General features: G+C 43.0%; 1 protein-coding gene across 3 annotated transcripts in view; it reads left to right on the top strand.

The window, feature by feature from the left end:
- Positions 1–26907, top strand: part of TULP4 (TUB like protein 4) — a 269950-nt gene that overhangs the window by 229020 nt on the left and 14023 nt on the right. For all 3 annotated transcript variants that reach the window (XM_038770540.1, XM_038770541.1, XM_038770542.1), the window contains 7 exons: positions 1468–1637; positions 10124–10348; positions 12334–12568; positions 17438–17582; positions 20307–20451; positions 21832–21925; positions 23964–24107. In XM_038770540.1, coding sequence (XP_038626468.1) covers positions 1468–1637; positions 10124–10348; positions 12334–12568; positions 17438–17582; positions 20307–20451; positions 21832–21925; positions 23964–24107 — 1158 coding nt within the window. The remainder of the gene's footprint in view (positions 1–1467; positions 1638–10123; positions 10349–12333; positions 12569–17437; positions 17583–20306; positions 20452–21831; positions 21926–23963; positions 24108–26907) is intronic.

The raw sequence follows: 26907 nt of genomic DNA on the forward strand, positions 1-26907 counted from the left end.
CAGTGGTGAATTGAAAGACTCAGAACCCATAGCTTTTTATAACACAGTTAGGTTAAATACAGAAATTTAATGTGGGTGAGTCAGAAATACTGAGATAACCCAGGTCTAGGCCTTTTCTAGCAGCTACCAAATCCAGTCCTCAGATACTAAAATCCCAGTGCCTATTCTAACTTTAGCCTTCAATTTCTTTCCTTAGAGACAGGAGACAGGGAACCCTGCTTCCAGGGGAATTTGTGAGAGCCAGGTTGTTGCTTTTTTGGTTGTTTGTTTCTTTGGTTGTTGTTTTTTAAAAATTTTGAGGATAAGTTATTTGTTTTTAATTGTCATTTGTTAATTATTATTTGTTTAATAATTGTTCCTGCTAAACTTATCTGTAAGAAGGAGCATTTTGGGACTCGTTTTTGACCCATTTAATAAGTCCTTCCAGAGCACAAAAGGAAATCTTCATACTCTTAGTGGCTCCTAATAGTACTAAATTTTCTCTGTCTCCACCACAGTTTCAATTTTGTGTTGTAGTGATGATGATGTTGATGGTATTTGTTAAGCACTTACTGTTTTTCAAGCACTGTTCTAAGCACCAGGGTACATGCAGGCTAATCAGGTTGGACAAGTAAGTGAGCCCTGACTGTTGGCTATGCAAAACTGTAGACTGTGTCCTCCAGACTGTAAGCTCGTTATGGGCAGGGAATGTATCTGTTTACTGTTGTATGTACTGTCCCAAGTGCTTGGTACAGTGTTTCGCACACAGTAAGCGTGTTAGCGCTTAATTTTATATGATTAACTGATTGATTGACACAGACCCCTGTCCCACATGGGCTTACAGTCTTAATCCCCATTTCATTGATGAGGTAACTGAGGGATAGAGAAGGGAAATGACTTACCCAAAGTCACAGCAGACAAATGGCAGAACTGGGATTAGAACCCAGGTCCTTCTGTCTCCCAGGCCCATGCTCTTTCCACTAGGTCATGTTGCTTCCATGTCGTTTACTAAGGACACACACTGTTGGCAAATACTGACTCAGAGTCAAGTTGGATAGTAGTGTTTCATAATGAAAATGGAGTGTGGTATTGGAGGAACCTTATTTCAATTCAGAGTATTTACCTAACATTTTCTTCTACATGCAGGATGGGTGATAAGTTCAGTTTTATTTCTAAATGGCTTCCACTCTCATAACTTATGAATTTATATTTGGTTCCAAGAGGCCAAAACAGAGAAAAGATGCTTATAAAATGCACTGGACAGACTTTAGTGTTCTGACTACACACTTGAACACAGATTAAGTAGAGCTCTCTTTTAGAAATAGTAAAAATTGCCCTCCAGAAGGGAAGGAGGTTATGTTGAAGAGAGAAATTAGAGGGGTTATGTTTTTAATTATTTCTTCCCCATTTCAAATACTCTGTACCATTGGTGGAGGTTCAGGGATACTCAGACTCTTCTTCCTAATGAGTGTTGCCTTCATGTTTCAGAGGTGGTGGTCCAGTGGTGCACACAAGGAAACTTATTAGCAGTAGCAGGGATGGAGAAGCAAAACCAGCTGGCTGAACTTGCCTCCAATGTTCTCCTCCTTAAGAGCGCACTGGTCAAGTTCTACAATGTTCGTGGGGAGCACATCTTCACACTGGAGACACCCGTGCAGGTAGGGAAGTGGGTAAGAAGAAAGGTCTTCAATTCCAATGCTTCAGTTGGCCCATCAGTGTGTGGAAAACCAAAATGACAGTTCCACCTGGAGGTTGAAGTCTCTAATTCCTTTGAGGACCCACAGTGATACTAAAATTTCTGGAGTGGGAACCCATTTCAGGTCATGAATCACTGGTCTGAGAATCAGCATGGTCTAATGGATAGAGCACAGACCAGAGAGTCAGAAGGACCTGGATTCTAATTCCGACTCTGCCCCTTGTCTGCTGTGTGACTCTGGGCACCTCACATGACTTTTCTGTGCCTCAGTTACCTTGTCTGTAAAATGGAGATTAAGACTCTTGAGTCCCATGTGGGATATGGACTGGGTCCAGTCTGATTAGCTTGTATCTGCCCTAGTGCTTAGTACAGTGCCTGGCACATAGAGAGCACTGAACAGATACCATTTTTAAAAAAGGGCCTATTTTTAGTATTAGCCTGTTCTGGGGTCTCATCTGGTGTCTCTTCCCATCCAAGAGGAATGCTAGAATGGTGGAAGAGGCCAAGCCAGGTGTTTTAAGATCAAACAGTTGATAGCCATATGTGTGCTATCTGCATTTGGTTGAAAGCAACAGGTGAAAGTCAATGTGATCATGCCGTGGTTTCTGTAGTCTTTATTAAGCACAAATTGTGTGAATTACAGACATGGATATTAATTCAGACACAGTCTGAATCTTCTCAGTAATGCTTCTGATGTGATGTTTGAAAAGATTGACAGCTGGGACATTTTTATAACAGGAAAGAAGTTAGGTGAATTATTGGATTGTTGATAACAATAACTGGATGCAATTTAGAGCGAAGAATTGTACTCAAGGTAATTTGATTTTAGGTTACAGGCTACAGAGCTACAGTCGAGACAGCAAAAGCTTGCAAAATTATTTGTTTTGATTTTCACATAACAGCAGTGCCCCTGGCTGCATCTCTCTTTAGATCTAGACCCCGGTCTCCATTGTGCTGTCATTTGATGTTTGGCCTTTTACCTAGTTATCATCAGTTACTCCCAGATTGTCAATATAAAAATTTCACTCCTGATAATTAGGTCATAGAGATATATTTAGAACTAGCACTTCTGGAACCAAGGCTTTGAGATCTTTGTGTTTGGAATGATTGTATGTGTGGAAGCAGCCAAAGCCTCTCTCGATGAATCACTCAGTCTTATTTATTGAATACCACCTATTAATGCCAAATTCTTTGTGGGGTGGCAGGGGCAATCTCCCCGCATAAGGATTATCCACTCCAGCACTTAATACAGTGCCTGACACATAGTAAGCACTTAACAATTACCATTATTATTATAACTGTAAATCCTGATTTAGGTGGGAGTTTCATGCCTTTTGGAGTTCTGTTCCCAGTAGCTATGAGACAGGATCCATTAAGGTTCCTGCTTTTGCCTATGGTGAGAAGAGAATACACCTTAACTGTCAGGGGTGATAAAGGTAGCAGTGAGGATGGATCATGTTGACATCACTGAAGAAGGTCAATTAATTGTATTAATTGAGCATTTACTATATGCTGAGCACTAAATTAATCACACTGAGTGCTTATTGTGTGCAGAGCACTCATTCATTCTTTCATTCAGTTTGGGAGAGTACAGTATGATGGAGTTGGTAGACACATTCCCTGCCCACAAAGAGCATACAGTCTAGAGCTGAAGACAGACACAGGTGCCGGAGGCCAGATTGTAGGGGGTCAAGGAGAGGAAAGAGAGGCAGTAGATATAGACAACTCGCTCAAGGAGTTTGGAGATGAATGGTAAGAGGGAGATGGGGCAATATCTGGAGGGAGCCCTGGGGTCAAGGGAGGTTTTTGAAGAAGAGGAAGAAGAAGCAGCAGCAAGTGAAACTAACCATTGTCCCAGGGTCACTACCACTGCCCCAACATCTGTGAATTGCCTTTTCCAGGGGAATATGACCACATTGGAAATTTCCATCACTGGCCAGACGGCTGCAGCAGTTGCTACAGTCTGCCACTGTGGTATTTAAGTGCTCATTCTGTGCCAAGAGCCATATACTAAGCACTGCCTTAGATGCAAGATGGTCAGATTGGATGCAGTCCCTGACCCACACAAGGTTCGGAGTCTAGGAGGGAGAACAGATATTTAATCCCCATTTTGCCAAGAAGGGAACTAAAGGCACAGGAAAGATAAGCAGTCAAATGGAAGAGCTGGGGTTAGATCCCTGGTCCTCTGACTCCCACTAGGCCATGCCGCTTCTGCCATGTCATTGGCTATTTTTCTTCCTTAGATTTTTAAAACAGTTCTCTATTTTGGGTCCTCAATTTCAGCTTGCTGTAGAGCAGTTATTTGTCTCTGTCCCTGTCTCATTCACTGGCTTTTTGTCTTTTCTACCATTTTCAACCCTCCTCCCTTTTCCCACCTCATATCCTACTTAGAACATCTGATCACCTTTACCGCTGCAAATGATAACAAGTAAGCAACAGCTACTAGTCACTAAGCAATCCCTTCATGAATTCAAAGAGTCATTAAGGCCAAAGCCACAGCACAATAGATTACCTTTTCCCAACCAAATTCATTTTCTCAAATCCATAATGTATTAGCAGCCATAGCTATCATCATTCTCATCATCATCACTATGGTATTTATTGAATGCTTCCTGTATGCAGAGCATTGTACCAAGTGGTTGAGAGAGTACAGTATAAGAGAATTGGTAGTCATGTTCTCTCTCCACAACAAGCTTATAGTCTAGAGTGAAGGTCAACAGCACCCCCCACAAAACATACACAAAAAAACCGTAAAAAAAACTTGATTGAAAAGGATGTAGTAGCTTTTCTCTAGGATTGTGGGGTTTTGTCTTCTCCTGATTCCTATAAAACAGATTGAAACATTAGAATGCCAGAGTAGTACATCACACTAAAATGCAGCTCATTTTCCCATCTTCTCAATGCCATGCATTCAGACATGCAATTGTGGCAGCTCCACTAATGCATGTTAAATTTGGATGTTGTCTGCTTCCTAGATTGGAGGATTAGTTGAAGAAAATAATTAAACACTTTGGGTGATTTGTGTCAAAGACTTGGACACCTAATTTAGGGCTGAATGTTCCCCTAGAAGGTAACCGCCATCCCAACCGAAACTCTAATCCACAAACCCTAACGCCCATACCCTGTAAAATTTATTGGATTTGAAAATGTAGCCCATTTCCTTTTCTACTGATGCTCATCCTATTAGGGAACATCAGCAAGGACATGCTGACAGATTGTTTACACAGCCGAGTTGGGATTCACTGAAATCACAAAGTGGCAGTTGACTAACACTCCTGTTTAGCAGGATCCTTGCATTTCAGTGAAGGACAGTAATTGTGATTCTGTCCAGCCACTAAATGTAAAGGTTGGTCAGGATTGCCAGGGTGAAGTAACAAAGTAATTTTTGGTTTCCTTTTTGATTCTTGTCCCCTAATTGTAGCCAGTGCTGGTAAGAGCCTAATAAGGGTGTTGCTTAATTAGCTGCATTGTTGGCAGGAAGAAAATGCCCATGGAGTTGCCCTGGAGGAGCTGTTGTTCTGGACATACAATGGGGCCAACAAAAAATAGGCTGATGAAATGAAAAAATGATGAAATGGAATATTACAAGGTGACATAGACCATCACCCTCCCTTTGGACATTAGAGTACCTCTCTTTGTGACTGTCTGGAACCAAGGTCATCTTGGGAGGTCAGATTTGAGGTAGAGGAATGAAATACCTTTCATATTAGCCTTCATTCCTGATGCCTTTGAGGCTTATTGCCCAGCAGTTATTGATTGAGGATTTCTCCTCATTCAGCTTTCAAATTAACTTATTCAACACACCTCATTCTACAGCTTGTTGACTCCTCTGACAGTGCATTTACTGAGCACTTACTGTGTGCAGAGCACTGTGGTAAGCACTTGGGAGAGTACAGTTCAACAGAGTTGGTAGACATGTTCCCTGCCCACAACAAGCTTAAAGTCTAGAAAGGGACGTAAGAAACAGCATGGTCTGGTGGAAAGAGCCCAGGCCTGGAAGCCAGAGAACCTGGGTTTTAATCCCAGCTTCTCCCAGGAGAAGAGAGGAGATAGGTAAGAGGGAGAGATGGAGTGCTTTAAAACCAATGGTGAGGAATTTTTGTTTGCTGTGAAAAGATTTATATGTCACAACTATGATCTAGTGCATATTGATTTTTCTGATTTGGTGGGGAAGAAACTACAATGAAGCATAATGTGAAACTGCCAGGACTTCAGATCCAAATATGCTTTTGACAAACAGTAATAGGTTTTCGATGGTACTCCCAGGATTTCTCAGTTCTGTTCTCCACTGCAAAGCACTCCGGCAGTGGCTGTGAAAGCTGAGTAGTTCAACCAGTTGCTGCTTTCCATTTTTAGTGTCATGCGAGCCCGGAGGCTTCTTTATCAAGTAAGTAAGCTGTGTCAGAAGGGTGCTGCCATTTACTGAAATGAAGTTGATGATTTCCCCCACCACCACCCTTTTGTAAATTTGGTATGTTTGAAATCTAAAACCAAATCCAGGAGGCTCTTTTAAAGGAGTCCCTTGGTCCTCGATAATAATAATTAACAACAATTGTGGTATTTGGTAAGTGCTTACTATGTGCCAGGCACTGTTCTATGCGCTGGGGTGGATAAATACAAATTGAGGTGGACATAGTCCCTGTCCCTTTAATCCCCATTTTACACATGTGGTAACTGTGAGGCACAAAGAAGTGAAGTGATTTGCCCAAGGTCACACAGTGGCAGGGTCAGGATTAGAACGCAGGTCCTTCAGACGCCCAGGCCTGTGTTCTATCCACTAAGCCATGCTGCTTCTTGATATGACCACTGAAGTGACATGGAAATGTAGTTCTCTCTTATATGAATGCATTGCATTCCTGACCACCCTCCCCCACTGGCCAATCAGTTAATCAAGCAATCAGTGGTATTTATTGATTAGTTATTTTGTGCAAACCACTGTAATAAGCACTTGAATTAGTAGATGCCATTCCTGCCCAAAAGGAGCTTACAGTTTACGGGGGGTTACAGTAATAGTAATAATAATAACGTTATTTGTTAAATGCTTACTATGTGCCTGTCACTGTACTAAGCACTGGGGAGGATACAAACAAATCGAGTTGGACACAGTCCCTGTCCAGTGTGGGGTTCACGGTCTGTACCCCCATTTTACAGTTGAGGTAACTGAGGCACAGAGAAGAGAAGGGACTTGCCCAAGGTCTCACAGCAGGTAAATGGCAGAGTCGGATTAGAACCCATATTGAAGTATATTAGAGAGAGGAGAAATAATAGAGCATTAGGATATTCACCTTAGTATTGTGGGGCTGTGGTGTGTAACAAAGTGCTTAGGGGGTACACAGCCAAATTCATAGTAGATACGGCAGATAAGGGGAATAAAGGCCTCTTGGAGGAGATGTAATTTTAGAATGGTTTCAAAGCTGGGGAGTGTGGTGGATGGTCAGATATGAACGGAGAGGGAGTTCCAGGTCAGAGGAAGAGGTAGTCAGGGGGTCGGTGGACAGATGGTTGAGATGGAGGTACAGAGAGTAGTACGTTGGTGCGAAGAGGACTGGAGTGTGTGGGTTTTGTTGTAATAGGAGATCCATGAGGTTAGATAGTTGGGAGAGAACTGATTGTGTGCCTTAAAACCGATGGTAAGGGCTTCTCATTGATGCAGAGGTGAATGGGCAACCATTGGAGGTTTTTGAGGAGTGGGGAGACATGATCAAAATGGTTTTTCAGAAAAATGATTCCGGCAGCAGAGTGAAATATGGATTACAGTGGGGAGAGACAGGAGGCAGGGAGGTCATCAAGGGAGCTGTTACAGTAGTCAAAGCAGGAATGGTGAGTGCTTGAATCAACCAGGTAGCACTTTGGATGGAGAAGAAAGGGCAGAACTGACAGGATTTAGTGACAGATTTAATATGTGGGTTGAATGAAAGGGATGAGTCGAGGATAATGCCAAGGATATGGGCTTGTGAGACAGGGAGGATGGTGGTGTTAGAGAGATGGGAAAGATGGGGAGGAAAGGGTTTGGGTGGGAAGGTGACTTCTGTTTTTGGACATGTTAAGTTTGAGGTGTCAACGGGACATCCGAGTCCCAAGGTCAGGGGGAAATGTGAGACTTCAGAGAAGGAAAGAAGTAAGGGCTGGAGAGGGAGGTTTGGGAATCATTATTAGTGGTAGATTAGTGGTGTATTTGTTAAGCCTTTACTATGTGTCAAGCACTGTTCTAAGCACTGGGGTGGATACAAGTTAGTCAGACACAGTCCCTCAAGGGACTCCTGTGTAGAGACTATAGCTGAAGCCTTGGGAGCAAATGAATTTTCCAGGGGTGTGGGTGTAGACGGAAACTAGAAGGGGAGCCAGAACTGAACCATGAGGCGGCTCCACAGAGGAGGAACCTGTGAAAGAGACCCTGAAAGATCAGTCAGAGAAATAGGAGAGGCCCTCCACACCCCGCAGTGAGCTTTGGAACTCCTTAAGGGGTCATTTAAATCAGCACCTCTCCACTTAAAATAGAATCATTTTCCTCTAGAAGGGATTAATGTTTTCTCCTCCCCTGTCTCTTGATGATTCCAGGCTTGAGTTTTGGAAGTTCAATATGAGACCTGACAACCCTTGATTCATTGGCAACAAGCTTTGCCCTTCTCCTCTTGAAGTCCCTGGTTTTTTTTTACTTAGCAGCTTATTGATCATAAACTTCTGTTGAGATTTGCTTTGGAAGTGGAATTGTAGCAGCTGTATTATATCTATTTGGACATCCACACCTGCTCAAAACTGGCCAGATGAATTTTGAAAAATACCAGTTGGTATCAGTAAATAGTGTGCTGTACAGAACAACTGGGAAACCGAGCCATCTTGGACTCTGACCTTAGCCCCTTCCCATTGTGATTTTGCCCAAGCTACTTAGCCTTTCTTTCTGTTTACCCAACTTCAAGGAGGAGTGGTAAAACTTAGTGCCCGGGGATGTTGAGAGAGACACGATTTTGAGGAAAATTGAGTGTGAATTCTTCCCTGCTGCTTCCTTATGCCTAGCACCAACTCGTGCTTCTCATTAAACTGAGCTCTCTCCTTCAAGAACAATTCTTGCTTTGACTATGACTTTGCACTACAGTAGACAGCCTACTGCTGAGAACATTAAACTGCTCCCCTCAAAGCGTTCTTCACTGTTTTCTGCTGCTTCGTATTCCTGCCTTCCTTTACCTTCGAACCTGCCTACCTTTACCTTCGAATCTGTCTTATTTCTATCACATGGGTACCATTTCAATTTTAAGTATGTTCAGCATCTGGCAAGTGTGTGACATTTCATAAACACAATATGTGATATTTCATTAGACATAACTAATTGTATTTTAATTGCAAAGCAGTTCCTCCTAATAGTCTGCCAGAGTTATGCCTTCCACCAGGCTGGGGCCGGGGTGTTGTCTTGTTTAAGATCATTGTTAAGCACTTACTACGTGCCGGGCACTGTTCTAAGTGCTGGGGTAGAAAGAGACTAATCAGTTTGAACACAGTCCATGTCCCATATGGGACTCACAGATGTAATTTTACAGATTACAGATGAGGTAACACTTCAGACAATTGCTTAGTGTGTGACCTTGGGCAAGTCACTTGACTTCTCTGTGCCTCAGTTTCCTCAACTGTAAAATGGGGATTAAATATCTGTTGTCCCTCCTATTTAGACTGTAAGCATCATATGAGACAAGGACCTTGTTCAGCTTGATGAACTTGTATGTATCCCAGTGCTTTTAACAGCAAGTGCATAACAATAACAACAACAACAGTAATCATAATAATAATGATAATTATAGTAATAACAATAATAAGCATGGGACTGGGTGTTGAGAGACCCGGATTCTGGCCTCAGTTCCGCCACTGGCCTGCCATGTGACCTGTGGCGAGTCACTTAACTTTTCAAAGCCTCAGTTTCCTCAACCATAAAATGGGGATAAAATAGATTGTGAGCCTTGTGTGGGAAAAAGACTGTGTCCAATATAATAACTGTGAATCTACCCCAGTCCTTTACACATAATAATGACGTAATACATGCCATAGTAATAGTGGTTATTATCATTACTGTCATTATCAACTAGCCATGGTTGAGGGTGACTTTTGAGAGTGGTAGGTGTTGCAGACGCTGCAGCGGTTTATGCAGCTGGGGACTGCATTATGGGATTTTTGCAGGGATGGGGCTTCTAGCTCAGGGCCCCTTGACTTCAGCCTCCTAAGCGCCTACGTGGATGTAGCCCTGCACAGGGGCATTATTGGACTAGACCACTGGACCTTCCAGCTACAGGGGCCCCTGATGCTTAAAGGTTCCCCTCCTTAAATCCCATCCCCCCGGAGGAAGAGGGGATATAGGCATGTTTCCTTTGCTCCACGAAGCTGACATCAGATTCGGATGTTAATCATGACCTGCTCCCTTCCCTCCTCCACTTCCCGTCCCCCCCGCCCCCCCACCCCCTGCAGCGTCCCATCATCTCCATCTGCTGGGGTCACCGGGACTCCCGCCTACTCATGGCCTCTGGCCCTGCCCTGTACGTGGTGCGCGTGGAACACCGCGTCTCCAGCCTGCAGCTCCTGTGCCAGCAAGCCATCGCCAGCTCCCTGAAGGACGACAAGGACATCAGCAAGCTGACCCTGCCCCCGCGGCTCTGTTCCTACCTCACCACTGCCTTCATTCCCACTATTAAGGTAAAGGAAATCCCACTTTCCCTCCCTGCCCCCCTCCCGTCTAGCCTGTGCATTCCCCAGCCTGGAGGTGAAAGCAAGGAGAGAAAGGAGGGAGGCAGAGTGGCCTAGTGAATGGAGCACAGGCCTGGGAATCAGAAATACCTGGCTTCTAATTCTGGCTCTGCCACTTGTCTGCTGTGTGACCTTGGGCAAGTCACCTAACCTCGCCAGCGCTTAGAACAATGCTTTGCACATAGTAAGTGCTTAATAAATGCCATTATCATTATTATTTTTATTATTACCTAACTACTCTAGACCTCACATCTCATCTGTACAATGGGGATTAAGAGTGAGAGAGACCCATGTGGGACAGGGACTGTGTCCAGCCGGATAAACTTGTGTCTACCCCAGCGCTACAACAGTGCTTGGCCATATAGTAAGCACTTAATAAGTACTATTATTAGTAGAAGTAGTGGTAGTAGTAGTAGTAGTAGTAGTAGTAGTAGTAGTAGTATTTCAACTAGGCTCTGAGCTTCCCAACCATTCTGTGAACAGAAAAGACTGCTGCCAGTCAGAGAGCCTTGTTCAGGAAGTAATTACTGCTGCCTAGTGTGTGAAATCTCAATCCCACTTTGTCACCTCACCACTCTTTTGATGTACCTCACCAATGGAATTTTGACTTAACAAGTGGCCTCCCTATTATGATGTGAGATGCTCTGGCTGCTGTAGTGTTGCTCACTCCAGCCAACCATCCCATCCCACTCCACTGCTTCCCTGGATGCTGGAAGAAATTGAAAATGAAAAGGATCCTTACACTTATGTTTTTTATACACTGAGGTAGCTTTTTTTTTTTTAAATGGTATTTGTTAAGTGCTTACTATGTGTCAGGCATTGGACTAAGCCCAGTAGATTCAAAGTAATCAGATTGGGCACAGTCCCTGTCCCACGTAGACTTAATCCCCATTTTACAAATGAGAGAACTGAGGCCCAGAGAAGTGAACTGATTTGCCCAAGGTCACACAGCAGACAAGTGACAGACAGAGATCCTCTAACTCCCTGGACCATGTGTGCTCTCCCATCAGCCACACTGCTTCTATTTTTTTTTCAACTCCAGGAAATCTGCTTCTTTTTAAATTTTAGTTGATAGTCAGCTTTGACCCCTAACCTGTTTATCTTTGCTCATTGTGTCCAGGGACTGTGTCTACCAATTCTGTTAGATGGTACTCTGACACATCGTGTAATAAAGTGCTTTGTACAAAGTAAGCGCTCAGTAAATAACATTGATTGATTCCGTATAGGACATTAGCTTTGTGCCACATCAGTTATAGTAGTAATACCTAATACATATGCTTAGTGACACATGTATACGCTTACTGTAGAAAGTTGCTTTTTAAGGTATGCTTTGGTGTTTTTTAAGAATTTTGCTTCTCCCCACATGGTGTCCTGACAAATGCTTTTTGTCTTTTGCCCCAAATTGTTCAATTTATTTGTGGAATCTCCAGAGAGCAAAATGGTCCGGCTCCTGGTTCTAGGTGTTTCATAGATGTTTTAGCCTCTTGTTTTTGTTTGAACAACAAGAAGTGCCATCCTCTGGGCAATGCTAGATAGTTCCTTCCCAGAGCGAGAAAGTTTTATTGACTCATCTGCTTCACGTTGTCTCTCATCTCCACTTTAGGAGTTGTTGTAGTAGCACTGTTTATTAAGCATCTCCTTTGTGCAGAGCCCTGTACGAAGTGTTTGGAAAGAATACTCAGGTGGTAAGTAATCAGGCAGTCAATCGTATTTATTGAGCACTTACTGCGTGCAGAGCACTGTACTAAGAGCTTGGGAGAGTACAGTATAACAATAAACGGAGACATTCCCTGCCCACAATGAGCTTACAGTCTAGAGGGGGAGACAGATGTTAATATAAATAAATAAATTGCAGATATTAGACCCGGGCCCTGACCCTCAAGAGGCTTTAATAACCGAGACTCTTGCTCTCTCCCTCTGGGTTCGGAACTTAGCCCCCTATCCCAGACCCCAACAACATGAGGGATTTTGTCAGTTACCCTACTGCTGGCAACGAGAGACTCCACTGTACCATGAAACGCACCGAAGATGACCCGGAGGTTGGTGGGCCGTGTTACACCTTGTACCTGGAGTATCTCGGAGGGCTGGTGCCCATCCTCAAAGGCCGCCGGATCAGCAAACTGCGGCCAGAGTTTGTCATCATGGATCCTAAAACGGATGGCAAAACAGGTGAGGGGCAGTCCTTGGGCAGGGGCAGGGAGAGTGCCTGGTTGGGGGGAAACGTGGTCTTGATGTGCAACCCTCGCCAGCCAAACGTTTTGCTTCTGAAAGTTGAATCCTTGGCAACTGAGGGAAAAAAACGCATCACCTCGTTGTCTGTCGCTATTCGTTTATGTAGTCCGCCCAAAGCTAAGGGGTGGGGTGAACAAGGAAAGCTTAAGGACCAACCAGCCCATAATTCCTTGCATTTCTGTGGGAATTTGCATCCTAGGTTAACTTTCATTTTATACGCAAAGAGTTCATGAGCTAAAGCCCCTGGGGACATTAGCATTCAAGTAGACAGAAGTCGATACCCGTCTCCTGGGAAATCATGAATTCTTGAGGTTTAATAATTTTTTGGGGGGGAAAATTGAAAGGAAACTACAGCACGCATGGGACTCCTCTGGTTCTGGTTGAACTCTGGGGGCTTAGGCCTCATTAGCAGTCCCTATAATGGCATTTAAGGAAATGCCCCACTTTAGAAGCAGTACTGGGTTGTTCGATGATTGGCTACAGTCAGAAGGCAAGTAGCCCTTCCAGTGAATTTGGGAAATTCCAAGATTTGCCAAGTGTTTAAACCATGAAAAGTCACAGAGGTCAATAATAATAAAAATATTATTATTATTAATAATAATGATTGTATTTGTTAAGCGCTTATTGTGTGCCTGGCACTGTACTAAGTACTGGGGTAGGTACAGGCAAATTGGGTTGGACACAGTCCGTGTCCTACGTGGGCAGTCTTAATCCCCATTTTACTGATGAGGTAACTTAGGCGCAGTGAAATGAAGTGACTTGCCCAAGGTCACACAGCAGGCTGGTGGCTGTGCCAGGGTTGGAACCCAGGTCCAAGGCCCGGGCACTTTCTTCTAGGCTATACTGCTCCTCCTAATTCTACACCCAAATTGTTAATGTTCAGAAAGATCAGAGGTTAGGTGTATTATCACAATAATGCCTGATCAAGATGGAATTACTTCTGTAGCCCTCATTGGCTAGGACCAATTACTGACTAGACTCTTTTTCTGACATCAAAGCCTTGAAACCCATGTTAAATCTTAGACCTTTCCAAGGAGCTTCCTGGGAAATACATGAAGCCCTGTAACCAAGAGGATATTGGAAAGTGCATGGCCTACTATATAGGAAAGGATGCTAAATTGAGGAGCCCATTCAATCATAAATCTCATCCATGTTCTTCCCCAATTACCTCAGCCTGGAAGCAGTAAGGTTTAACCCTTTTAATAAAGTGTTTGCAACTGGCCTGTCGGCAAATACGCAAAAAGCAATCTGCCCAAATACCTCATTCTGTTCCTTAGTTTTGTCATTTGTCAGCTTACATGATTCATTAATAGCGGGTGATTTTTACGGTGAGACTGAAGTAAAGTGCTCACTTTGGGAAATGCACTCTCTTAAATGTTCCCTGGTTAGCCTGAAAAGAATTAATATTTCTCCCCAATACATTTGCTTCTCCCAGGCCCAGGGAAACCCAACATGTAGTAGAAAATGTACACCCAAAAGCTGATGTTTCATTTGGGGATCTTGTTGTTATGTATTGCATGACTGCTATGATTTGGGAGATGGTAGAGAACATGTCAACAAAGAAAAAGGTTGGGGAATACTATTTTAGACATTATGCTAACTCTTTAATTTGTACACATTTTTCCTCTGGCCACCAGTAACTTTAAGAATGATCCCTACAGCTTTATAACACTTCAAATATAATTCGAAGCCATCCAACTGGCTGATTTCTAGAAGTTTAAACTCATCCTTCCTACCTTACCTTGGGTGCCTCATCCACCAGCAGTGAGAAAGTTCCCTTGGACTGTATTGCCAGCCTTGATGCATACTGGAGAAACAGTGTGGCCTAGTGGAAAGAGCATGGGCCCTAGATCAGAGGGCCTGGGTTCTGATCCTGGCTCTGCAATTCACTTGCTGTGTGACCTCAGGCAAGTGAGTGACTTTTATTTGCCTCAACTGTAAAATGGAGATTCAATAACTGTTCTCCCTCCTACTTATCCTGTGAGCCCCGTGCGGGACATGGACTGTGTCTGACCTAATTGACTTGTATTTACCCCAGCACTTATAACAATGTTTGATACATAGTAAGTACTTAAATATCATAAAAAAATATTTAAAACACTGTAGTAGTTTGCCCACATGCACACATATACACTTTCCTCTTCCACAGACTTTAGGAGATCTGATTTCTGTTGTAGTCAATAATAACAATAATAATAATAGTATTTGTTAAGAACTTACTATGTGTCCAGCACTGTTCATGAGCTAATCAGGTCAGACCCAGTCCCTGTTCCACGTGGGGCACGCCATCTTAAATTGAAGGGAGGAGGATTTAATTCTCATTTTACAGATGAGGTAACTGAGGCACACAGAAGTGGTTACTTTCCCAAAGTCACACAGCAGGCAAGTGGTAAAGCCTGGATTAAACCCAGGTCCTCTGACTCCAGAGCCCAGGCTCTTTCCAGTAGGCCATGCTGCTTCCCCTGTCTACCATTTCCCACTCTTCCTTGATTGGCACTATTTATGGTAACATGTCTTTTGGTTCCCCAGATTAATGACAGAACCTAAGATTAACCATGTTTGAATATGAATGAAATATAATATTGAATTTCCTCTGGTCAGTGAATTTACCCCTCTTTTGTGTACATAACCAGTCTTTGAAAAAGAAGCCAAACCAATCTTCTTTACCCTCACAAGAAGATTGAGTGTTGCTGTATCATTGTCAGTGCTCTTAACTGGTTCCATGAAACTCAACTGTCAAAAGAAAGTGCACATAGGGAAGACTATTTTCCTACAGAAATAATGTAAAGTGCATTAATGAGTTCCCCAAACAATACAAACATTAAATGAGTGTTGAAAAATTCAGTATAGTTACCTGATGAAATGGCAATGTTAATGCATGCCAAAAATGAAAGATTTTTGAATTAGTGGTCTGGGGGAACACATATACAGTAATTAATTTTCAAAGTGTTACCTTTCACATCCTACTCAGCAAAAAAAATCTTGTGCTAACAGATAATAATAATGGCATTTATTAAGTACTTACTATAGGCAAAACACTGTTCTAAGTGCTGGGGAGGTTACAAGGTGATCAGGTTGTCCCACGGGTTCTCATAGTCTTAATCCCCATTTTACAGATGAGGTAACTTAGGCACAGAGAAGTTAAGTGATTTGCCCAAAGTCACACAGCTGACAATTGGTGGAGCCGGGATTTGAACCCATGATCTCTGACTCCAAAGCGCCCACTGCTTCTCGATCTGGCATTAGCTGTACTAAATAGATGCCATTATCTAGTGCTGAATTGAAGTAGGCTTAAATTACTCCAGTCAAGTTAGTCAAAATACCTCAAAGGGAAGTACTTAAACCTAGGTCAACTTTTCAGTCATAATTCCAAGTAGGAGAGCATAACCTTTAAGTAATATAAGAATTAGATTCTGTAGAACTGTCACAATAGTGCTAAAACAGCATTATAAGCTAAAATAGTGCTAAAAGAGCATTCTGCTCACAGTCCTGGGGGTCAGGTGAACTGGGTTCTAATCCCAGCTCTGCCATGTGCCTGCTGCGTGACCTTGGGCAAGTCACTTAACTTCTCTGTGCCTTAGTTACCTTATTTGTAAAAATGGGGATTAATACTGTGAGCCCTATTTAGGGTAGGGATGATATCCAACCTGATTATCATGAAGCTACCCTAGCGCTTAGTACTGTGCCTGGTACATAGTAAGTGCGTAACAAATACAATTTTTTAAAAAAGGATTGGGTTAACTGTATAATAGTTTTACCTGATGAATTCAAATTAAGTGAGGAAAAGTGCTAGATCTTCGGGTTTGAACTTTCAGATTGATTTCACACAAGATTCATGGAGATAAAGCACACTGTCTTGGTCAGCGTGCATTCTGAATCAAGAAGTAAATCTGAGGATGTGGAATCTAATTAGCATGGTAAGATCAGCAAGCAAAATGAATTTGGAAAGTCTCTGGACAGGATCCTAGGCCTACCACCTGCTGCTCCTTCCTTTGGCCTTCTTAAGACTATAAGCTCGTTATGGGCAGGGAATGTGTCTGTTTATTGTTATATTGTAGTCTCCCAAGTGCTTGGTACAGTGCTTTGCACACAGTAAGTGCTCAATAAATCCGATTGAATGAATGAGTGAATGAATTGGCCTCCATTTAGCCAGTCCTGAATTCATCTACCATGCCAACAGCTATGCTACCTTGACATTGGTGAGCTGCTTCCACACGTAGACCCTGGTTGATGAGGGTCTTACATGGTCTTTGTATTCCCACCAGACTCTTGGTGTTCCTGCTTTATACCCTGGAACCTTGGGCAGTTTGGGCCACGAGAACCCAGTGGATCATCCCAGGCATAGGGGGGCCTAGGTTTGCCCTAATAATACAGATGACCTATTGGGGGGTGGCGGGAGAGGAGAAGGAGAAGAGAGTTCTTGTGTCCTTACGGGCCTGTTCTTCCTGAAGATCTGTAGGGGTCCATCTCAAACCAAATTAATTACTTGGATCCACATTTTTCTGGTCCTGTGGCCTGAATTAGCCCTGTGACAGTGGGCTCCAGGCCTGTGGACTTTGACCCATGGCATACAGACCATAGGGAAAGGATGGCAAATGGTTTGGCAGAATTCATCTTCCAGACTAAAAGGTCATGCCACAAAATACAGCCCCCCATGTCTCCTGCCACACCCTTAGCCGTACGAAGTTTGCCCTTTGCTGGTTGAGTTAGCCTTGTCTTCCAGCAATGGGACACTTGTGCTCGGGCCCAAGTCGATGCAACATATCCTAAATTTTTTATGGCGGGTACGGGTACCTGTCTTGCCAGATGAAATCTATGGAAACAGCTTGATTTCTACCGTGATTGACAGCTGCAACTGCTCGGATTCCAGTGATATCGAACTGAGTGACGACTGGGCTGCTAAGAAGTCTCCCAAAATCACTAGAGCTAGCAAATCACCCAAACTCCCCAGGTAATTTCATTCTGGGGGGCGGGCCCGGGGGAGGAGGGGAAAGGAGTGTATTGTTTATCCCTACCCATGCTCACATTGAGTGTGTGCGGGTTACGCTCATGCTTATCTGCTCCGTAATTGTGTCTCTGTCATTGTGTCTGTTTATTGTTGTAGTGTACTTTCCCAAGCCCTTAGTACAGTGCTCTGCAGACAGTAAGCGCTCAACAAATGTGATCGAATGACTGACAGACTGTCATTGACACCCCTATAATTAAATTGAGGAGGGTCAGAGACTTTCCATCTAGAAGTCTGCCGGTAGCAGTTTCAGCTTTCTAGATGGAGGCTTTGCTCCCTGAAAGGAAAAGCTACTCAGTAGGCTACCTATCAAGCCGTTGAAATTCATCTCTGTGGTGAGCATGGGTAATAATAATGTAGTTATGTTCCCCTGACTCTTTCTGTCTTTCACTCTCCCGGATGCCTCATTCAATTGAAAACACAGCTGCAGCATGCTGAGTGTCCAGTTTGAAGCAAATGTCTCAAAGTCTGCAATTGAAAGCACTAAGTGAAGAACAAAGGAAAAAGGGGCCTACTGGCTCTCTGAAACATTTTCTTAAATGCTGGTAAAAGCCTAGCTGCTAGGAAACTAATTCCCCTCTGCACTTAATGCAACAATGTCAAACGAAATTGTAGAAGAAATGTAAGATATTTCCTCAGCTTCGGTGCAAGCTTCTATGATGCAGGCAAGAAAGCCCTCTCATTCATTCATTCAGTTTATTCAGCTATATTTATTGAGCACTTATTGAGCCCTGTACTAAGTGCTTGGGAGTGTACACTATAACAATAAACAGACACATTCCCTGCCCACAATGAGCTTACAGTCTAGAACAGATATACCCCCCCCCCACCCAGTTGGCCCTTTACAAGTTCCCATGGTATCATCATTTTCCCAATGGAATCCTAAAGATCATATTCTCCAAATTTGTAAAAGTATTGGACACAGAGCACATTTCATAATGATTTTGAAACATTATCCTATCGATCATTACTTCCCTGGACTTTAAGCTCCTCATGGAGACCGTAAGCTCCTTTTGGGCAGGGAGCGTATCTGCCAACTCTATTACATCTTCTAGACTGTAAGCTCATTATGGAAAGGGAATGTATCTGTTTACTGTTGTATTGTAGTTTCCCAAGAGCTTAGTACAGTGCTCTGCACACAGTAAGTGCTCACTAAATATGATGGACTGACTGTTCTCCCAAGTACAGTATAGTGCAGTGCTCTGCACACAGTAAGTGCTCAACAAATAAGATTAATTGTTCTCCATAATATCTTCTTTGAGGAAATCAGCTGCTCAAAATTATATGTAAAATAATATGTTCCTGTGCCTCAGTTTATTCAATATATATGTATATATGTACACATATATATTGCATATATATATTATATATATATTATACATATATATTGAATAAACTGAGGCACAGGAACATGCAAGATTGGCAACTCACTATTATGTCAGTCAATCAGTAGTATTTCTTGAGCTGTTTCTGTGTGAAGAGGACTCTACTGAGGCCCCAGGAGAGTACAGTTGAGTTGCTAGTAGATGATCCCTGCCTTCAAGGAGCTTACTGTCAAGTCAGGGAGATACACAAAAATAATTTACAATTGGGGGAAGAAGTAAGGCAGTTATTTAGGTGAGTGAGCGTTTGAGTAAGAGGGGTGTATACAGGTGATTACGAGTGCATTAGTGCATGATTAGCGCGGAGTGCTGGGTAGAGGGATAAAAATCACCAAGAGAGGAGAAATGCATAGGTAATGGTGTCCTGGTGGAGATGAAATTTCAGTGGGCTTCAAAGATAGGAAGAGGGATTTCTCAGCAGGGGAAAGACGGTGAGCACGGGGTCAGAATGACCCTTGCTTGGGGACCCGTCTGTGTCATTCTGTGTCAAAATAAAAAATGCTTGCATAAAGGAACTCTGGGCAATGACAAAGTCATTGGCCTTTCTGGTTTTGAGTAAACGAGTACTATTTTCTATGCATGTGCCTTTCCCAAACTCCCATTCCTCTACCCCAATCCAAGTTTTTGTAGTTCCCAAGTAGTTCACATCCCCATAGAGCCATGCCTTTGGATAATCTTAGAAACTGACACATAATCCCAGTGAGATAACCCTAACATATTTAACCAGTATCCACTAGCAGCTGGGATACCCATTGGCCTATGTGTTCCTATACAGATGGACAGGACAGTGATCTCATCCTCATACATTTTATATAGAATTATAGATGCCACACATTTTGACATAATTCAGTAACTCCTTTCCTCATCCTCAAAGCCAAAGCAGTGGGACACCGAGCCACCAAAATACTTTGAAATAAGGAAATTGGTCATTCAGAACTGTTTGGTACAGTGGCCACAGGTGAGAAAAACTGTGACTAGGGAAAACACTGAAGACGTCACGAGATGTACAACCCAGGGACTTGAGGCAAAGTTAAAGGGGGAAGATGGGGCTCTGGCTGCTGGTGACCACCTCTCCTCATTGCCCCAGAATGCCCCTTCCAGGACGTTTTCTTTCAGCGGAGCCAAACTCCGACCCGTTCCCGCTTACTTTCAGCCCATCATTCACAGAGAAGAGAGACCCAGAAAGACCATTTGTAGGTCAGAGAACATTAGCTGCTAGTCAGTATGAACTTTTTAACTGATTTTATTTATGTATGCTTGATGGCCCATTACCTTGTTTTTTGTGCAGAATCAACATTGAAGCCCGCAAGTCTCCAAAGCTTTCTCGAGCCGCTCAGGAGATATCCAGGTCACCTCGGTTACCGATAAGGAAACCCTCAATTGGCTCACCAAGCCTAACTCGCAGAGAGTTTCCACTGGAAGATATCACTCAGGTACCGTTTTGATCCTGGATTCCAAAAGGGTCACCAGATAGTCTTCTGTTTATTTACGGGTCAGTATTGCACATCTTCTTTCAAAGGCTGTAGGACTTACCCTTTCTTGGTTGTTCTCAGCTTTTGGTTTCCATTCTTTTTATCTATCCAAGATCAGCACAAAAATCAATCAGTGGCAGTTATTGAATGCTTACTGTGTGAAGAGCACTACGATTTACAGTTAGGAGCAAGAAGGCAGGTAATTATTTAGGTGAAGTGAGTGCTTGAGTAAGAGGGGTGTATGCAAAAGTTGGGAGAGGACATCATTTTGGTAGACATGTTCCCTCTCCACAAAGAGCTGAGAGTCTAGGGGGAGGACCTTAAAGTCTTGAGGGGTCAACAGAATTATAGTCAGCCCCTGGGTTCTGAAAAGTAAAATGCTTTGTGACAAAGGTGGTGCAGTAATATCAGACATCATGGGTCAATTTGTTTTTCAGCTGGGTGAGTCAAAAATTCCATAGCCTTTTAATAGCACTATGTCTCTGCTGTCTTTGCCACTAGATGCCTTGGTCCTTTTACATTTTTGTGAGAAAAAAGGACAGAAGGTTAGAACAATAAAGTTAACAAATGCTCCACCCTTTCTCTCAATTCAGAATATAAATATCTTTGGCTTCTTTTGTTTTTTTTTGTTTTTTTCTTTAATCATAGTTGTTAAGCACTTACTATGTGCCAGGCACTACACTGGTGTAGATATGAGCTAATCGGGTTGGACATAGTCCCTGTCCCACACGGGGCACATAGTCTTAATCCCCATTTTTCAGATGAGGGAACTGAGGCACAGAGAAGTGAAGTGACTTGCCCAAGATCACACAGCAGACAAGCTGTGGAGCTAGGATTAGAACCCAGGTCCTTCTGACTCCCAGGCCCGTGCTGTATCCATGAGGCCACACTGCTTCTCATGTACACTAAAGCACTATGCCTCGGAACCAACTATAATCATAGTCAGTACCTACCCAGCACTTAGCCTTTTAATAGCACTGTCTCTGCTGTCTGCCACCAGGCAGCTTTCTTTTAAACTGCTGTAAGGAAAAAGGACAGAAGCCTAGAAAAATAAAGTTAATAAGCTCCCCACTTTTCCCCTCAATTCAGAATGTCAAGATATTCATGTTGGTAAACAAACTATGCTTCAAAACCCTCCATATCGTAGTCAGTACTAGCCCAGTACTTAGTACAGAGCCTGGCACATAGTAAGCTTCCAACAAATACCATTCATTCATTCATTCATTCATGCTCTGTGAGTCCTTTTTTTGAAAAAAACCCAAAAGCTTAGTCATCATTTAGTCTGGTATGAAAAATGTTTTTTTGAAGAGGATTGAGACTTTTCTTTTGTCTCTCTTGCAGCACAACTACCTTGCTCAGGTCACGTCTAATATCTGGGGAACCAAGTTTAAGATTGTTGGATTGGCCACCTTCCTGCCAACTAACCTTGGTGCAGGTAAAGCTCCTTATGTTTTCTGCTTGTAAAACCCTCCCTTGGAACAAGCCATACTCAAGAATGCCTTCCGGAGTGCTCTGGGAGGGAGCGAAGTGTGCCAGAAATGGGTAACGGAGATGTCTCTCTTGAGATGGCCTCTGGTAAAACTCACTTCTTAACCTATTCCCATTTTAATCAGTCAATTGTATTTATTAATTATAATAGTAAAGATAATAATTGTGGGATTTGTTAGGTGCTTAAAAAGTGCCAGGCACAGTACTAAGAGTTGGGGTAGATACAAGGTAATTGGACTGGTCACAGTCCCTGTCCCACATAGGACTCAAAGTCTGAACCCCCATTTTACAGAAGAGATAGCTGAGGCACAGAGAAGTGAAGTGACTTGCCCAAGGCCACAAAGCAGACAAGTGGTGGATCTGGGATTAGAACCTAGGTTCTTCTGACTCCCAGGCCCATGCTCTATCCACTGAGACACAGTGCTATGTGCAGAGCACTGTATTAAGTTCTAACTAGAGCTCCAATTTCAGAACTCAACTCCCATATGCAACTCTTCCCCTTGTCTCCTGTGTGCCCTTGAGGAAGTCACTTCACTTCTCTGAGCCTCAGTTACCTCATCTTTAAAATGGAGATTAAGGCTGTGAGCCCAATATGGGACAGAGACTGTGTCCAACCTAATTGATTTGTATCTACCCCAGTGCTTAGTACAATGCCTGGCACACAGTAAGCGCTTCACAAATACCATAAACAAACTACTAAGAGCTAGGCTGTAACCTCCCTGTGGGTAGAGAATGCCTCTGCTGTATTGTTCTATTGTATTCTCCCAAGTGCTTAGTACAGTGCTCTGCACACAGTAAGTGCTCGATAAGTTCAATTGACTGACTGATTAAAACAGAAAAAGGATAACACTTAAACCCATTCACTTTTCGATATTGAATTTATCTTTTTAAACATTAGGGAGTCAGCATTTGGGTAGAGCCCTGGCATCTGGGTGGTCAAAACTCTAGGCCAAAAGCCCTCTTTCCTGAGGAGTCATCAAAAAGAGTTCTTTCTTAGTAGTAATCCTTTCAGGGGAAAATGATATCATTTCTATCAGCAGCATGTAATGGGCTCCTTGAGAACTTTCAGTAGAAATGAAAAAGGATCTTACCATCTAATGGGGATCAGACTACCGTAATTTGGCAAATATTCAATGGGTAAAAGAGGTGAGCCTGCTTGTTCAGGTGATGGACAGGATTGTTTCTTAGGCTTCCCGACCCATGTATTGAGCTTGATCAGATATACAATAGGTTTCCTGTGACCCTTGTCTGGGAGCACTATCTTGGTTGGCTTTGTGGCCCTGATTCCAGAATTTGCTGACAATTTTCCGATTTGAGAAGTAGTGAGGCCTGGTGGAAAGAGCATGGACCTGGGAGTCACATAGATCTGGGTTTTAATCCTGGTTCCACCGCTTTTCTGCTGTTTGACCTCTGACTCCCTAGCCTGTTCTCTTTCCATTAGGCCATGCTGCTTCTACCCGTAGTCCTGTTTTTGTGCAGTCATCCAATGCTCCAAGAATATGAAACTCTGCTTTGAAGTCCAGCCTAGCCAATGTTTCCTCACTTCTCATGAGCACTGCTGACATCTGTCATCCCTGATAGGTTGCCTTGAGCCAGTTATTTCTGCAGTGTGATTTGCAAGCCTACGCCCTGTGAAAGGATTGTTGCTATATGGATGGCTGAATTAAAGGCTGCAAAACAAATGATTTGAGAGGATCTGATTGTATTAAGTTCCTCCATCTACGTTGTTCAGATGCAGTTAAGGCATTGTGTGACTCTTTGGATTTGAAGCTATTCAATTCCACCCCCTGGTAAAAGGACGCAGCTGGACTCAGAACCAGCTGGATATAGACGGCCGCTTCAAACAGCCTGGATCGGGACCCTTGGTTCCCTGACTTCTCAAACTGGGGAGTGGCCCTTGGTGTGGTAGGAATGTTGCCAGAGCCCCCCTCCCCTTGATACACCCGATTCATCGCTTTTTCCCCTCTATTCCTTCTCTCCTCCAGTCATCTATAAAACAAGCCTACTGCACCTTCAGCCTAGACAGATGACCATATATCTCCCCGAAGTACGGAAAATTTCCATGGACTACATTAACTTGCCCGTCTTCAACCCCAATGTTTTCAGTGAAGATGAAGATGATTTACCAGGTAAGCCCAACTGTAGCTCATTGATTCTGCTGCCATTTTTTTTTTCCTTTGGGGCTTTGTCATTAAACACAGATTCCACTGTTTTGTACTCAGAAAAGATGGGAAGTGCTGTGAAACCTGTAAGGAATACAGTGGGATGGGTATGCATATGGAACACATGTGAGGATCCGGAAGTACGTCAAACTTGGGAAGAGCAAGGAAAGAACAAACCCACACACGTGCACAAGTGCTTCGAGTCTGTAGGCATCTGGCAGAGTCGTCATCACCAGTGGTACTTATTGAGCACTTACTGTGTAAAGAGCACTGTCCTAAGCACTTGGGAGAGCACAATACAAGAGAGTGGGTAAACATATCCCCTGCCCTCAAAGAACTTATGGTCTAGAAGGCCTCTACCACTTTGGGGTTGGGAGAGAAGCTGAAGGAATGGATTTCCCATGAGCCCCATGTGGGTCAGGGTTTGTGCCCAATCTGATTATCTTGTGTCTATTCCAGCAGTTGGCACATAATTAGTACTTAACAAATACCACAAGAACATAGTAAGTGCTTAACAAATACCATAATTATTATTATTATTATTGTTTAAGAGGGGATTTATTACCTGTCCTCCCCCCAGCTTATTATGTGAGCAGGGACTGTGTCTGACCTGATTATCTTGTATCTACTCCAGTGCTTGTCACATAGTAAGCACTTAACAAAAACCACAGCTAAATACCACACTAATGCAGAAAGAGCATGTTGCCTTAATGTCGAGAAGCAGCATGGTCTAGTGGAAGGAGACTGGGCCTGGGAGTCAGAGGACCTGGGTGTTCATTCCAGCTCTGCCATTTGTCTGCTGTGTGACCTTGGGCAAATCACTTACCTTTTCTGTGCCTCAATTTCCTCATCTGTAAAATGGGGATTAAGACTATGAGCCTTATGTGGGGCATGGGACAGTGTCCAACCTGATTGTCTTGTATCTACTCCAGCACTTAGTACAGTGGAATTAACAAGTAGCATTGAAAATAAAACAAAAAAAGCCCATAGCTGAAGAGCTCACTGCACGTTTATTGTGTACGGCATTGTTGGATGTAATTATATATCGTATATAGTAGTGGATGCCCATAATAATGAGCATGTTAGGATTTTTCTCCCCTCCCCTTCTCTTTCCTTCCTTTTCTAATTTCTTCTGCCTACTCTTTCTTTTTCTCCTCCCTTAATCTTGCCAACTCTATTCCCCACTTAGTCAATCTGTCCCCTTCTCCCCTTCTTCCTGTCCCTTGTCTTTTCTTCCTTTGCCACTTGTCCCTTTTCTCTTCTGTGTCTCTCTCCCAGTCTCTTCACTCTCTTCAGGATCCACCTTCTCCCATCACTTTACATCTCTCTCCCTTTCCTCTTTCTCTTACCATTTTTTGCCCATCTCTTTCCCTTATCCCTCTTGTCCTGTTCCTGCCTTTCTACTTTCCCAATTTGCCTAGTTCTCAACTCTTGAGATATTTTCAGTTCCATTCACATGCTCCTGCAATGGAACTACTTTCCAGCATCTTTGCATAGTCTCTCCTCCCACGAAGTGGTAGTTGCCTTCTGATAAATGCCCAAGTTATCTAAAAATCGTGTTGAGACAATAGTTTCGATGAGAAGTAGAGGGGTTGGGGGAAGATGATTTGAAAACAACAGAAATGGTACATGACTTCTGTTACACCCAATGAAATTCAAGAAGTTTATGAAAGACAAAGAAGCCTTATATAGCTCATTTTACTTCAAGTTTCAACTTGATAAGGCTTGGACCATTGCACTTCAATCGCTTCTGTGACATTTCTGTGACACTTAATCCGTAGGCACTAGCATCCAGGCACCAGTTTGCACTGTTTTAAATCCATTTCTCAATGAACATTGAATTTAAACACTTGCATTTGATTCCCTCTGAAATGCTAATGAATAAATGGTAATAGGTTTTTCACACTTCTGCTAGCCGAGCCCCATAAACCAAGAAACCAATTCACAGCCAGTTTGCAGTTGCCTTGTGGTAACTATGTTTCCCTATTCTTCCATGTATCGGGTCCAAATCGTGTAATTTTGACACCTGTCTACATGTTTTGTTTTGTTGTCTGTCTCCCCCTTCTAGGCTGTGAGCCCATTGTTGGGTAGGGGCCGTCATTATATGTTGCCGACTTGTACTTCCCAAGTGCTTAGTACAGTGCTCTGCACACAGTAAGCGCTCAATAAATATGATTGAATGAATGAGTGTAATGAAACCCAACTGGTAGACTTTACCTAAGTAATCACAATATATGTACATAAACACATCTCTCCATGCACCTGCACATGCTCACTTATGAACGTACTTGCACGGAGACATAGGAAATTAGAGAGGTTCAAATTCACATTAAAAAATTAAATCAGAACTCAAGGGTCTAGATTGTAAGCTCATTGTAGGCAGAGAACGTGTCTACCAACTCTGTTATACTTTCTCAAGCACTTAGTATGGTGTTCTGTGCACGGAAAGGGCTCATTTTTTTTAACGGTATTTGTTAAGCTCTTACTATTTGCCAGGAACTTTACTAAGTGCTGGGGTAGATACAAGATAATAGGATTCGACACAATCCCTGAGTTACCTGTTAATTCACTGTTCTCCGCTGCCTTTTCTTCTCACAGGCAGGGAAAGTCTGTGGCTGCTAATGATATTAGAACTGTACTTTCAGTGGTAAGGGAACAAATTGCCATCTGCAAGAAATAACTATAGCTTGGCACATAGTAAGCACTTAACAAATACTGTCATTACTATTATATCGCCTGCTAAGGTACATAAGCAATTTCCTCCATG

The sequence above is a fragment of the Tachyglossus aculeatus genome, chromosome 2, assembly GCF_015852505.1.
Source record: "Tachyglossus aculeatus isolate mTacAcu1 chromosome 2, mTacAcu1.pri, whole genome shotgun sequence".
Lineage (NCBI taxonomy): Eukaryota > Metazoa > Chordata > Mammalia > Monotremata > Tachyglossidae > Tachyglossus > Tachyglossus aculeatus.